Raw genomic sequence first — 15852 nt, forward strand, 5'->3', positions numbered from 1 at the left:
CACATGTCTAGAAACCAGCACCTAACCACACCCCATTCCTTACTAATGACTCAACAAATCACTGACTACATAAGACCAGCTTAGACTCTATAAGGCTATAACAGCATATGGCTAAAAAGGTCAAACAAGCACCCACACTCAGGCCGCACTCAGCTTCCTCCTCATGATTTCTGACAAGCAGGAACACCATTTATATAACAGACCAGAGATCTGAGTAGAAAACCACAAGTCTGGATCTCCCTCACTGCTGTACAGATGAGAGCCCGTCCCACGAGATCACTGAAGCACACAAACGATCTTTACTCCTAATCTAAACAAACGTGAGTCAGAACGCTCTGAAACGCTGCATCCTTTGATTTCTTCATCTTCTCAATTGCCCGATGCAAGTCCTGCTGCTGCACAGGCCGGATTTCATCTTCGTCATGACTAAAATGCAAACAAAACCGTAAAATTGCCTAATCTCTTTAGAATATACATACCTAAAACTTTTTAACAACATTAAAAAGATGCATGTGTTAAAAAAAAAATTTGGGGGTTGGGGATTTAGCTCAGTGGTAGAGCGCTTGCCTAGCAAGTGCAAGGCCCTGGGTTCGGTCCCCAGCTCCGAAAAAAAGAAAAAAAAAATTGTTTTTAATTACACAAGAATATAACAATAGTTTCTTACCCCTTCAAGACCCCAAAGAAAATGACAACACATTGGACCCATTCTTCTAGAAGTTATCAATATATGAGTATATGAAATTCACAAAACACTGTTTTAAGATGTATTTTTATTTACTTTACATATATGGGTGTATGTCTGCATGTACATATGTGCACTGTGTGTGTGCCTGCAGCCTGAAGAGAAGAGGGCATCAGGTTCCCGGGACCTAGTGCTACAGACAGTGGTGAACGGCCATGCGGGTGCAGCCGGTACCCTGAGCCCGCCCCTTACAAGGCACTTTTGGAAAGCACTGAGGAGTAAGGCAGTAAGAGCAACATGGCTGTCAGTCACTTCCCACAAGCATGAAAGAGCAGCGCATTCTCATTAAACCACGGCAGCTGTTCAACAGAAGCACAGTTCTAACGCTATTCTTGTGAATAGAGAGCCAAAATCCAGCACTTCTAGGTACAGACATTCATGTGCATGTAATAGCCTTTTACAAGACAGAAGTAAAACTTAACACTCTTCATTTTAAAAACAACTAATTCAAGTCCTCTTCACTTTGCCAAAAAAACAAAAAAAGATAAAACAACAACAAACCCCTGGTATATTCTTCTACTTGGTAGTTTACAGACACGTGGGGGAAAGTATTTCAGGGAAAACAGGGTGATTCAAGTCTGATAGCCAGACTTTCCCACTGAGATGTTCAGGCCTTTCAATCGTTTTGCCTTTCATTATTAATGTAATTAATTAAGCAAAGTTTATATGTCATTTGTTAATTTCTTCTTTTATTTTTTTCTGCTAGAAGACCTTTAGAAGGTAGGTTTCTGATGATATTAAAATAATGCCAACTTGCTAACTAGCTGGACTTATACATGGGCAGTGCACACACAGAACACATCTCTCACCTGCGGCAGGAGGGAGCAGTATGGTTCTACTGTCGGAAGGAGCTTCATGCAAAAGCAAGTGAGTTTTAAGAGAAGCTTTCTATGGCACCACACTGGAATTAGATGCGTGGACATCACAGGCTGGCAAGCCAGGGCCACATGGTATGAAACTTCAGAGTAAGAGGAGTCAGCAAACTCCTTTCCCATGACCTCAAGGGTATACTGGTTTACTAGAAAATCCTTTATCAGAGAGCTGACACTCTGAAAAGATACATGGTGCAGAACAGCTTCAGGAGAAAGGGATTTTCAAAATCTTTCTCAAAGGAGTTAATTCAGGGTTAAGTAAGTTTTGCTGAAATAAGGATGACAAAGTTGATTTCTCAAACTCACCACACTTCCAAAGTGGTTTCGAGTGAAGCTTACTGACACAGAGAAGGCATGTTAATACCTGCACTGCTGCTCAGTGGAAGCCCTGCACACACTGCCCCACACGCCTTTCTTATTATGTGTGAAGGTCCCATTTCTACACAGAAGTGAATCTGAAGGCTCAGAAACAATCTACAGATTCTAGAGAACCCTGTTTCCCTAACAAAGAGGGCAAGCCTGGGTTTCTATGAGTCACTCCATGTTTATCAAATGAAGCTCGGCATTCTGCCCCTTAGTTCTAGAACACCTCCTTAGCAATTTTCTACTTACAGACTTCTTTAGGGCAATGGCAATAAGGGTGGGGAGAAGCTTAAGAGGTTAGACACTGGCTGGGCCAGCATGAGGACTTGAGTAGGAGCTCACATTTAAAAAGAGAAGGTGGCGTGTGCCTGTGATCCCAGGAGTGGGAGGCTCTGACAGAAGGGTCCCTAGAGCTTGAGCCAATCTAGAGACCTCTGGGCCAGTAAAACCCCCATCATCTCAAAAGCTAAGGTGGTGAAAAACTGTAAGACATCTACTATCACCCTGCGTGCATACAGATGAACAGCTATCCACATACATACACAAACACATAGAGAAAAATGCCAATAAATAAAAAAGGCACAAGCTGCTAATGCAATTATCTTTTTCTATAAGTAATCTAGTATAAAGCAAAACAACAACAATCACCTCATCCAAAACGTCTGACAAACACCAGTCTACACAGAGCAACTCACCTTTCTTCTGATGTAGAATTGACATATTCCCTGACGCAGAGGAGGGCAGCATCTCGACACATTTCTTTTAGGTCACTTCCTGAAAACCCATCAGTTTCCTGGGCAACTTCTAGAAGATCTACATGTCTATCCACCTTAAGTAAACATAAAGCATGTTTATAATAAATATATAAAATTAAGCAAAATACTTACAAATATCCATCTGAGAATTAATGTTCAGAATGCCCTAACAGCGAAGTAAAGAGAAACAGAAAGCTAATAGTTCGGGCTGGAGAGATGGCTCAGCAGTTAAGAGCACTGACTGTTCTTCCAAAGGTCCTGAGTTCAAATCTCAGCAACCACATGGTGGCTCACAGCCACCTGTAGTGAGATCTGATGCCCTCTTCTGGTGTGTCTGAACACAGGTACAGTGAAATTATGTATAATAAATAAATCTTTAAAAAAAAAAAGAAAGCTAATAGTTCCATAAAATTGCAATTTTCAAAAAGAATAACAAACAATATTATTTTCATTATTTGTCATTACAACTGAAACATGTGCAAGTGTCTATACTGAGTGTGTCTTTACACTTCAAATCCCTTTCGAGCGTGAAGCAACCTCGATACTAATTCAGTTTAGCACTTGGCTTTGTCCTTCTATCTAAGCTTACGGGGCTTGGGGAAATGTAAAACATACTAATGTACAGACAAGAAGAAAATAAACCAGGAAATCAGTGTATTCCTATTTATTATCCACAACCTGAGGTCCAGTGCTAAGTGGCTTATGCATATAATTTTGACTTAATCCTGCAAGTAAGCAAGACAATTCTTATATTCTATTAACAGTCTGACGGCTGGGCAAGAGTAGACAGGTCACAGAAGCAGCCATGTTTCTCCCATGCACTCATTTGCCACAGTCATCTCCTTCACGCCAATGGGATGGATACCACCTTTTTACTCAATTTCTAATTATGGAATATTTTGTTTTAAGAACAGTAATTCTATACAAGGAAAAAAGATAAAATAAGTTGGGTACAGCGGTACATGCCTGATATTCTATCACCCCAGCTCTCAGGAGGCAAAGCAACAAGAACAGGGGAATGAAGACTAGCCTGGGCTACCTATTAAGTACCAGGCCAGCGGCTGCTGAGACTACACAAAGTACCTACCCTTTTCAAACAACCAAATTTTAAAAGGAGAAATTATGAAATTCTTAAAGAATAATTTGACAAATATTGGCTTAAGCTGTTCTTTGAAGGTCTAAAAGAATTCTATGCTGGATCTACCTGGCCCTGGGTTTTTTTAATTGGGAGATTTAAACTTTTTTATATTTATTTAATTTCACATGTATAAATGTTTTGCCGGTGTGGATTTATGTTCAGTGTGTATGTGTCCCTCATGACCATGGAGGTTGAAGAGGGCATCAGATCTCTTGGAACTAGAATTAGGATGGATGTGTGCTGTCATGTGGATGTTGGATCTTCTGTACTCTAAGTCACTGAACTGTCTCTCCAGCTCCTTTTGGGAGATTTTTAATTACTATTTCACATCCATGGCTTGTTATAGAGCTATTTAAATTATTTACCTGTCTTGGTTTACATTTAGTAAGTCATGTAAAAAGTCACCTACTTCTATTACATTTTCTACTTTGGTATAGTTTTAAATCTATGCCTTCATGATCTCCTGAATCTCCTCAGAGCTGCAGTGTCTCCCTTCTCATCTCTGACTTTATTCATTCAGGACTTCTCTTTCTATTAACTGGACTAAAGAAAGGTTTGTCAATCTTCTCCAAGAACGAACTGTTTGTTTCGCTGATTCTTTGTATTATTTAATTTTTTGTTTGTTTCTATTTCATTAATCTCTGTCCTGATTTTAGTCATTTCACTTGGTCTGCTGCTTTGGGAATTTTTTTTTCTTTCTTATTTTTCCAGTGCCCTAAAAGGCATCATCAGGTTATTTGAGATCTAAGGTTTTTTTTTTTAAAAAAGATTGATTGATTGTTTGTTTGTTTGTTTGTTTATTATATAAGTACACTGTCACTGTCTTCATACACACCAGAAGAAGGCATCAGATCTCATTACAGATGGTTGTAAGACACCATGTGGTTGCTGGGAATTGAACTCAGGACCTCTGGAAGAGCAGTCAGTGCTCTTAACCTCTGAGCCATCTCTCCAGCCCTAATGTGAGGCTTTTTTTTTTTTTTTTTTTTTTTCTTTTTTTTGAGCTGGGGACCAACCAGGGCCTTGCGCTTCCTAGGTAAGCGCTCTACCACTGAGCTAAATCCCCAGCCCCTAATGTGAGGCTTTTAAAAACAAAATTAAAACTCAGATTTTACTGAAGCATCATTATGCCTTGGGCATATAAAAAACAGTGAAACAAGTCATTTGCATGTCAGCAATTAACCAGGGAACATTCATATTTTGCATTATAAACTGATTAAAGACTAATCCTTACGCTTTTATAAATATATTATAGAATGCTAATGTCTCTATAACCATAGCAAATATAATTCTAAAAACTTCCACAGACCTTACTGTGTTTGAAAAATAAAGACTACTAAAATGAGTTTAAATTACACGTAAGTTACTTCTAAGTTTCAATGTGACTTAAATTTCACTATGTATACTCACCATTTATATGTACAACATATACACTAGCCTACATATGTTGTTCAAAACATTATTAAGTTGCCACGCAAGGTGGCATATGCCTAGATAGGTGAGTTCCAGCCAGCCAAAGCTCTACAGTGAGACCCTGTCGCTACAAACATGTTGGCCTGGTGGCAATACAAGCCTTTAATCCTAGCACTCAGGAGGTCTCGAGAAGACGGGATTTCTGAGTTTGAGGCCAACCTGCTCTATTGAGTGAATCCTAAAACAGCCAAGGTTACACAGAGAAACTCTGTTTTGAAAGGAGAAAAAGTTATAAGCCATCACCTTGTGCAATGTATCAGATCCTTAAATTCCTGTTCATTTGGTGGTTTGTTGAGGCAGACTCTTGCTATTATAACCCAGGTTGGCCTTCAACTTTCAGTTCTCCTGCCTCAGCTTCACAAATAGTAAAACTTAGTTGGGTGTACCACCCAACTTAAATTATTTTAAATTAAATAACCTCAACTATCTTCTAATTATTTCTGGGAATAGAATATGCACACTAATTCAAAAGACTTGCTTATTTTTTTTTCTTGAATGATATCTCTCCTTGTTAAAGGTTTACCAATGAACAATGTTTAATTTAGATAGCACTATAAAATGTCTTCCTCAAAATAGTTATAAATTATTCAATTAATAGGCAAAAAGCCATTTGTCAGTTTTGTTTTGTTTTTTTAAGTTTTTATTGTATATGAGTACACTAGCTTTCTTCAGACACACCAGAAGAGGGCACCAGATCCCCCTATTGATGGTTGTGAGCTACTATGTGGTTGCTGGGATTTGAACTCAGGACCTCTGGAAGAGCAGTCAGTGCTCTCAACCTCTGAGCCTTCTCTCCAGCCCCATTTGCCAGTTTTTAAACTAAGACATCTAATCCTTACAAACTGATCAGCTTTTCAACTTTTATACATAGTATAAGTAATTGCTATAAAATTGATAAGTGACACGTTCAAGTGATGTTTGGAGGTGGGGTCTGACAAAAGGTGTTTGATTCATGACCAAACCAATTTTCCAAGTTTGAGATTTTTCTTTATTTTTTATTTTTGCTTTCATTTTGCTAGCTTGCCCTTGTGCTTTTGATAAAGTATCAGAATGTAACTGGATATTGTCATCATGCACTTGAACTTTATAACATCCAGAATTGTGAACTAAATCAATCTATTATATTCTATTACAGCGGCAGAAAATAGCCTAAGAAGAAACAAATTAGGGCACTGGAGAGATGGCTCAGTGGTTAAGCACCACTCTTAACGCTCTTCCATAGGTCCAGGATTCCACTTCCAGCACTGACATCATGGCTCTCCAAGTGTCTCTAACTCCAGTTCTGGGGATCAAGCTACCTCTCTGTCCTCCACGGCATTGCATATACATGGTACACTTAACTACATGCAGGCAAACCCACATAAATAAAAATAATATGCCAATCATATATATAATTTTTAAAAGAAACTAATTAAAGCACTGCTCCTAAGGAAAACAAGAAAGTTATCGGGCAGAAAAATGTAAAACCAGAAAGAGATTCACTATCAGAAATAATGATCCATCAAAAAAAAAATACTAATGTTTTTGTTTTTTAGTAATAAGACAAACTGATTCTAAAATCCCATCGGGGTGGGAGGAACGACTAGGTGTGACAGTACAAGACACTGCAGCTGTCTCCAAGTGAAGACAGTGAGTACTAGCACAGAAACCCAAAAGACTTCCTCAGCTGATCCAGACAAGGACATGACAACAAACTCCAACGAGAAAACAACTCAGGAGCTGGCCTTGAGTCAGCTGAGTCAGAGCCACATGAGGGCCACATTACAGTTTTAAGGGCCACATAAATTTCAAACACATCGAAGATCTGAAAACCTAAGACAAAGGCCACCCTGATTAGTGTACCTTTCTCATGGAAGAACACGGGACACCTAAGAAGGTCCTTTCCATCGTGACCTCTCCACCACCCTTAACCAAATCCCACCCAGTCTCCTAAGCCAACTACCAAAGTGCAAGGACAGCCACTCCAATCATCAGTGAAAACTTGCATTCTGGAAAACAAGCAATTTGAAAAAGAGAAAATGGGGAGAACAGGAGACATGGGCAAATAAGTGAAGGAAGAAGCTATGAACTACAGGTTAATAGATTTAGACGTCACACTATCACACAGGACAGGGACGCTGTCCAGTGACTGCTGAGTGCTCAGTCAGCAAGTGGGACGTCACAGAACAGTAAACAGTGAGGGCTGCTGCAGGAAGACGCCACACAGAAGATCTAACTGGACTCAGTGGGCCATGTTTTCTAAAATGATACAAATCTGGGAGGAGGATGTGTTTAGGGGAAGGAAAGTGGGGCCCTAAACAGTCATATTTCACTGCACACATGAATAAAATCCCAAAAAATAAGAAAAGAAATTTAATGTGGAAGATAATTAGAAATCTGTATACAAACTTAAAAAAATAAGTAATGTTAATGAATCATTACAAATGTTTAGGTAAGATATGAATGTGGCTAAAATGTTAAAGTAAAAAGAATCTTCTCTTTTCAAAACGACCACTAAAAGATTTACACCAAGCAAGCATGAGGAGTGTGGAAGTCAGGGGAAAGTGGGACAGAGGGGATGATGCTGGTTCAGAGGAACCCTCGGAGCTCAGTGACCAGACAACAAATTTAGCATGGACAGAACTCCATTATTCAAAGACATTAGCATACAGAGTTTTAAGGGAAACAAGAAACAAGAGCTTAAAAAACACAGGGAATTACTTTAAAAACTTGAGCGTACAAAAATTTATATTTAAAACTCAGAAGACATTATCAGAAGAAGAAATCCCCAACAAGACTTAAGAAACAGGGCTGGAGAGAAGGCTCAGGAGTTACGAGCACTGGAGTTCTTCAGAGGTCATGAGTTCAATTCCCAGCAACTTACATGGTGGCTCACGACCATCTGTAATGAAATCTGATGCCTTCTTTTGGTGTGTCTGAAGACAGTTACAGTTACAATGGTACATAAAATTAATAATTCTTTAAAAACAAGAAAAAACTTAAGAAACAGGGAAAAGTTTACAACTCATATAGAAAAAGGGCAAATCTAACACAGCAGCCCTACAAATCTTTATGAAAAATACGGCATTAAAAAAAAATGGGCAAAATATATAGTTTATAAGGAAGAAAAGCAAACTCTCAGAAATATCTGGCAGTCCACTTTATTTACGTCTCCCTGTGTAGCCCAGGCTGGCCTTGGATGCACTGCCCTCCTGTGTCAGGCTCCTGAAGACCAAGACTCTAAGTGTGCACACCACTGCTCCTGTCATCACTTCTAAAACCTCAGGTCAGTTGCAAAAGTGTAGAAACAAGACACAAAAAAGAAAACCTCTTTAAAAAATACTCTTACATAAGCATAAAATGGTGTGAAAAATGTCACAGTATTTTAATCTGCAGACACATTACTCTTTAAAAACTACATCAAATACGTAGTACTTATTTTAACAGTGGAGAGTTTTACAATAATTTAAGTGACGTTTAAAACTACATTATTCTCAGCTTCCTTCTTCATTTCTTTCTAAAATGACTTTATAAACAAAAGCATCATATTTTAGGATGAGAATAAATCATTTTCTACTTACATTTTCATTTTTCAAGATGAGTTTTAAAATTGCTTCTCTTTGCTTTAGAGCCTAAAACCAGAAAATATTCTAATTAGCATTCATTTAAAAGAAATACTGGTCAAGTAATTTTTCTCTTGTTTTCCCTTTGTAAACTGCTGGATAACTGATATGAAATGACAGGCTGGTAGAAGTTAAAACAAGGGATCATGTGACACTATATCTGTAGTTAGTTCGATCATTTCTTATTCATGCCTGGAAAATAATACACCCTTAAAATTAATACACCCTTAGCATTTATTGAGGAAAAAGAAATGTATTAAAATAACAATGTCTTCCCATAGTTTCTTTTTGTTGACACACGGTGTGCCTGACTGTGTTGGAACGTACTATGTAGACCAGGCTGGACTCAAGCTTGTAGCAATTTTCCTGCCTCTATCCTACAGGTGCTCAGATGAGAGGCACGCACTACCATGCCAGCTATTTTCCTATACAGTCATACAGTTCTCTTTTTTCCTTCTTTTATTAAATTTATGAAAGCTCACCATCGCAAAACTCTGTTTTTTTTTTTTTGTTTTTTTTTTTTTGTCTTTTTTCTTTATTTTTCGGAGCTGGGGACCGAACCCAGGGCCTTGCGCGCAAGCGCTCTACCACTGAGCGAAATCCCCAACCCCACAAAATTCCTTTTTAAAGTCAATTTTTAATTGTATCTTTTATTTTATTTTAAAATTTAGCACTCTAAAATAACTGTTTTCATTATGGCATTTCATAAATGGGCTACTTTGACTAATATTTCGAGGACATGATTAATACACTTCAGTGAAATTTCTGTGCTCATTAGTTAATTTTTATATAAATGTTAATGATTTCCCTTCAGTGATACATGATACTTTTACATCAGAGGACAGAAACTACACTTAACTAATCCTACAGAATTACATAAAAGCTGGTTGTGCTGGAGAATGCCTCTAATCCCAGCACTTGGAAGGTTGAGGAGGGAGTGTTTGAACTTCAAGTCATCCTCAACTACACTGTGAAGTCAAGTCAGCCTGGGCTCCATGAGAACCTATCTAAAACAACAAAAAAATAGTAGTAGTAATAGTAGTAGTAATAAATGAAATAAGGAACATCTTACATAAAAACAGATGGATTTTAAATTCATCATGGGTAAATTCATTCTTATTAACATTAAGATTTTGAACTCACTATAGAATCAATGGTAAATGAGATGAAGCTCTGTTGTTTGCATACCTTGTGTTTCTAACAAAAAACTTAGTTTGATGTGTTACATGATCACCAACAACTATTTTCAGTTAGTAAGTATTTTGCTTGGAGAGGAATTTTAAGGTAAGCTTAAAATTTCACACTGCAGCTAACACACAAATTCTAGCTTGCTTGTTAACAGTATACAAATCTAACAAGTTTGATGAAATCTGCTATAATTCACTTTGATAATGCACACTATATCACACTGACTGTTTTAATGAGCAACCCTATTTTTATACAACAGGTACATCAAAACCCTTAACTGTCTTTAGAAGTACATTTCAATTTTTTTAAATACATTTCAATCTATTTTAAGTATTTTTTTTTAAAAATATTCCTGTTGTGGAGAAGTACAAGTGGAGGTCAGATTACTTTCTGTAATCTGTTTTCTCTTTCCACCATGTGGAAACCAGGTCGTTAGGCTTGGCTGCAAGCCCTTTACCCCTTAAGCTATTCTGCCAGTCCTACAACTGACTTTCTGATAAAGTGTTGGTATTCGGAGCCACGTAGGTAAGTAAACAAATATTCTTTAAATTAGTCTACTATCTTTCCTGGAAACTGGAGAAGGTTTGTGAAGTACACAGAGTCTGTGTAAATGCAACAGCAGGCTACCTTCCCAGACTAATAGACATCTGCTTTCTTTAGTGCTCTAAGTCAACTCCAAATCCACCCACTAACCTGCTTCCACACTCTCATATCTTTGCTCATTAGGACTGGAAGGCTTGCTGGTCTCATTCATCTACTTCATTCTCTGTTGTTCAAAAAGACCTTAGTGATTTACCCGGCCCCTTTCCAATGGAATGAATGAATATATATATATATATATATATATATATATATATGTATGTATGTATGTATGTATGTGTATATATATATGTATGTATATATATGTATGTATGTATATATATGTGTATGTATGTATGTGTGTGTGTGTGTGTGTGTATATATATATATATATATATATATATATATATATATCCATCCCCAGAAGGACCAGAGGTGCTGGCTCTCGCACATGGCCTGTCAGAGTGACTGTACAAGCCCACAACCTTTTAGGACCCCATTTTCACTGCATTAACTGAATCTGATAACTGACAGAATGTAAGTGGGACAAATGACTTCTAGCCAGCGGTTATAATGGAGTCTGGGTAAAAATTCTAAGATTATAAATGGAGTTATAATATTTTCACTATAAAATCTGAAAGGATGAACTATCTAAATTCTCCTAAGTACCTATATAACATACCGCTCACAGAACCCATCACCTGTCATGAAACCTAGTGTTTTCAATATAAAAGCTGACTAAATTCATAAATGTATAAATTGTTTTTTTCTATAGAAAATATAGGATGTTAAGAAGTAATAATGACCTATTTGAGGGTACTTAACAAAAGGAATGCTAGAAAAAAGTAACAATGAAGACAGACTCCTGTAAACCAGCCCTTTGGAAAGCGGTGCTGTGAGTTTGAATCCAGCCTGCGCTTGCTCTGTGTGGGTTTCAACACACAGAGTTCCAGGCTCCAGAACTGGACTATCTCAAAATCCAAATGGAAGTAGAAGAGGCAGAAGAGCATTAGCCTCAGCGTGATACATTGGTTCTGGATTAGCCACAGCGTAATACATTGGTTCTGGAGCCACTAACTTGTTAATAATAAATCTCAGTTGTTCCAGGCTAGGTATTCAGAAAACAGTGATCCTTTAACCTCTAGTTCCCAAAGTTAATTCTCTCTTAATCCAAAACTTAAATTCAGATTTTCTCCTGTATCTTCCTAAGGTAAACTACTAAAGCATGTAGGCAAGTTTGAGGTAATTATATTCTTGGGGAAAGAGCAAATGCACTGATCTTAGGATAAAAATAAGAAAAAAAGAAAAAGCATCAGAGAGGACACAGCTTACAGGAGTTTCTTTTTTTTTTTAGTATAGACTAGAGTTTATTCAGGGCATGGGGAGGGGAGTTAAGAGGGTAGAAGGGCAGAGAAAGAAAGAGAGCAGTAGAGAAATAGAAAGGAGGAGGAGAGGAGGAGAGGCCGGCACTGAGCACATGGAGAGAAGGGGGAGGGGCCGGGGAGGGGACAGAGGGGAAGGTGGGAAGAGAAGAGAGGAACAGGAGGCCCAGAGTCCTACAGGAGGCTCTCACACCTTTTGTTTTCAGAGACCCGAAAGACAAAACAATCCTTTTTATAAGTCATGGATAAAAACCCAGTCAGAAGGCAATTATTTCCCTCTTCAAAGTGCAATTAAGGCTACCTACAGGCTGGTTAATATGAAATCTTGTGGGCATTCTTCTCATTATAGCAGAGTCAAGGTCTTGAGGACGATTGGTAGCTCCCATCACTATGACCTAAACATATAAAGACAAACGAGGCATTAATCAGCTCCACCAGTATTTTCTGAAATCATTATCATTAGTACTTAAAACTGGCTTTTAAGTTAATCATTTAAGAGAAACTTCATGGTAACTAGTATTACTGAAATGTTTATAGTAAAAATTGAATTTAATCATAAAATTAAAGTGATTTGTATTTTATAAAATATGGTTGGTTATTAAATGAATACATTTTGGGAGTATGAGTGAAAGGCACCCTTTAAGTCCTTTCAAAATGTTATGAAAAAAAAAAAAATCATTTCCCTGTAAGTGTGAGGCATCTGATAGCCTGCATGTATGTCTTTGAACATGTCAGGCAAAACACCAATGCACATTTTAAAAAAATTAATTAGAAAAGAAAAAAATGACTTAAAAGAAAAAAATCAACAAGGACTGGAGATACGGCTCAGGGGTTAAGAGCACTGACTGCTCTTCCAGAGGTCCTGAGTTCAGAACCATCTGTAATGGGATCTGATGCCCTCTTCTGGTGCGTCTGAAGACAGCTACAGTGTACTCACATAAAATAAGTAAATAAAATATTTAAAAATTAAAAAAAATCAGCAAAAATAAAAACAAAGATATTGAAAACAAAGAAAGGTTTTGGTTTGTTGTCAAACAGGGTACCATTATGCAGTTCTGGTTGTCCTGGAATTCTGTCCTCAAACTCTACTCCCCAGTGCTTAGATAAAAGGCATGTGCCGCCACACTTGGTGAAAACTTCTTAAAATATAAATAACCTAATGACAGCATATACCTGCTATATACAAACGTATTTGTTATTGTTATGTCGGAATATACTTACCTAGCATCACTAATATTATTTCTGCCCAACAGTTTTAGATTTCTCAAATAACCCTAGAGCAAGTTAAAATATCTACTGAACTTTATATTCTAGTTTTACTCTTTATACGTAATGATATTCAAAATCACCGAGCAAAATTGTTAATTAACCAAGTCTGCCACCTAGAGGGGGGAAATATAAATACAAATACATATTGAAGTTCCACAACATTATGCAAGTCTATATATATATATGGATCAAGTGGTCCTAAAACAAAACCCTAACCCCCTGATTCTTTTTTTTTTAATTTCCTACAATGTGTTTGATTAAAAGTAATAAACTTAAGATGTCTACCAAATGCAAAAGATGGGTAAAAGTGACTTAACAAGCTAATAATAGAATAAAGAAAAAGTACACGTGGGGTTGGGGATTTGGCTCAGTGGTAGAGCGCTTACCTAGGAAGCGCAAGGTCCTGGGTTCGGTCCCCAGTCCCGAAAAAAAAAAAAAAAAAAAAAAAAAAAGAAAAGAAAAAGTACAAGTTCACATTAGTATGCACCTTTAATCGCAGCACGCGGGAGACAAAGACAAGCAGATCACTGAGTTCAAGTCCAGCACAAGCAAGCCTAGAGAGTGAGGCCCTTCCTCATTTAAAAAGAAAAGTATAAGGATACTGATACACTGTTAGGAGGATGTGAACTAATATTGAACAAAGTGTGCTAAAAAATGCAAAATCCACAAAAGGCACCACATGTATCTTAAGCAATATTCTAAAAAGTAGACATAAAAGCAAAACCTTAAAAAGTGTGCTAAGGGGCTGGAGAGATGGCTCAGCAGTTAGGAAAACTGACTGCTCTTCCAGAGGTCCTGAGTTCAAATCCCAAGAATCACATGGTGGCTCCAACCATCTGTAATGGGATCTGACGCCCTCTCCTGGCTGCAGGTGGACATGCAGCTAGAGCACTCACACATAAATAAATCTTTAATAAAAAAAAGAAAAAGAAAAGCAAAGTGATCTAAGTTAGCTACATTTTTAAGATAAACTCTAAATAAACAAGGAACCTAAAATAAAGCAAAGATTACAGTATGGAAGGTGAAAAATCAAGGAACTGAAATTAATCTAGCTAAAATGACCCAGTAAATGTGAATAATAAGGCATGCACAATAAAAACAAACTATTTATAGTTTGTTTAAAATATCAAAGAATGTGCTTTTACATTTTTATTCTTTTCTCATGGATTACATCCTGACCACAGTATCCGCCCTCCCTCCCCGCCCTCCTCTCCCCCACTGTTCCTCTGAAGTATGACCTTGAGACAGCCTACACAGCATTAAGTAACTCCTGAGTTAGTAAGCTAAAGCTCAGACTCAGAAACATTAATATTTAACATTCAAGCAACAAAGCCTAAAGGATGGTTGGTAATTTTAGAACATTTTCCTAAACTAAGAAAATACTTTTATTATTTCTTATATAAAACAAGCAAATGTAGTGGCTGGAGTGGTTCAGCGGTAAAGGGCCCTTCTCTTCAAAGGTTGTGAGTTCAATTCCCAGCACCCAGAAGTGGCTCACAACCATCTGTCTATAATGGGATCTGATGCCCTCTTCTATCATGATGGAATATGTGTGACTAGAGCACTCATATACATAAAACGCATAAACCTTTAAAAAATAAGCAAACATAAAATTATGCCTCAAATCTTTATTGACGGAAATATTGAAAACACCATTATTCTTTCTCTCACTTCTCCAAAATGGAAGACTTTATCATTAGTTGCTAAGGCCCAACTGTCATGACAAGCTTCATCAACCGCTTACTAATTTTGTTTCTTTTATCACCATACATTTGCCAGAAAGCTACCTAACATCCAAGTATTATCAACAGTCTTTGAAAACATAATCGGAAAAACTGTTTTATGAAAAAGTAAAATACACTTAAAACTCTGACTCAAGATTATAAATATAAATTTTCAACATATAAAAAAAAGAAAAAGAACAATATTGTCATTTCCCTCTTCAAAACAAAACACATACTAATGAAAATAGCAACTGTTACTTATTAAAAAAAAAAAAAAAAATGTGGTTATGCAAACCAAAATCCCACACCAGAAAGAGCTCCCGAGTGCTGAGGAGCTCACCGTGAATGGCCCTAGAGTCATCTCCACTGCCTCTGAATAGTCTGCTGTGAGGAACTGAATGCTGAACTGCAAAAAGATATAATTCATCCTAATACATCTTCTCTCACATGGCCTAACTGTCCATGGTAGTGAATCTGCTAGAAATCAATTATTTATGGGGGAAAAAATGTGGGAGCAAAATAAATTATTTGACTGTTATAAAATTTCCAATTTTTTCATAAAACGGGGCCTCATAATGTTGCTCAGGTTGGCCTTAAACCTTTGCAGGTTCAGCCTCAGCTCCCCGGATAGGCAGGACAGCAGGTGTGGCCACCGTGCAGTGCAGGTCAGGCCTTGATTGGTGGTCCCATAGCAGCACTTGCAAATGAACACATGGGAGCTCCAGGGATCAGGTTACAGTATTTTGTTTCACACACACCCTTACC

At 37.5% G+C, this 15852-nt stretch overlaps 1 protein-coding gene across 1 annotated transcript in view; it reads right to left on the reverse strand.

Annotated features, from left to right (window-relative positions):
* Atad1 (ATPase family AAA domain containing 1) overlaps nt 1–15852 on the reverse strand; it is a 37670-nt gene continuing 21818 nt past the window's right edge. The window contains exons 7-10 of the mRNA XM_032891810.1: nt 12400–12489; nt 8904–8954; nt 2673–2806; nt 1–426 (exon numbers count right to left, since the gene is read on the reverse strand). Coding sequence (XP_032747701.1) covers nt 306–426; nt 2673–2806; nt 8904–8954; nt 12400–12489 — 396 coding nt within the window. The 3' untranslated portion in view covers nt 1–305. The remainder of the gene's footprint in view (nt 427–2672; nt 2807–8903; nt 8955–12399; nt 12490–15852) is intronic.

The sequence above is a fragment of the Rattus rattus genome, chromosome 2 (assembly GCF_011064425.1).
Source record: "Rattus rattus isolate New Zealand chromosome 2, Rrattus_CSIRO_v1, whole genome shotgun sequence".
Lineage (NCBI taxonomy): Eukaryota > Metazoa > Chordata > Mammalia > Rodentia > Muridae > Rattus > Rattus rattus.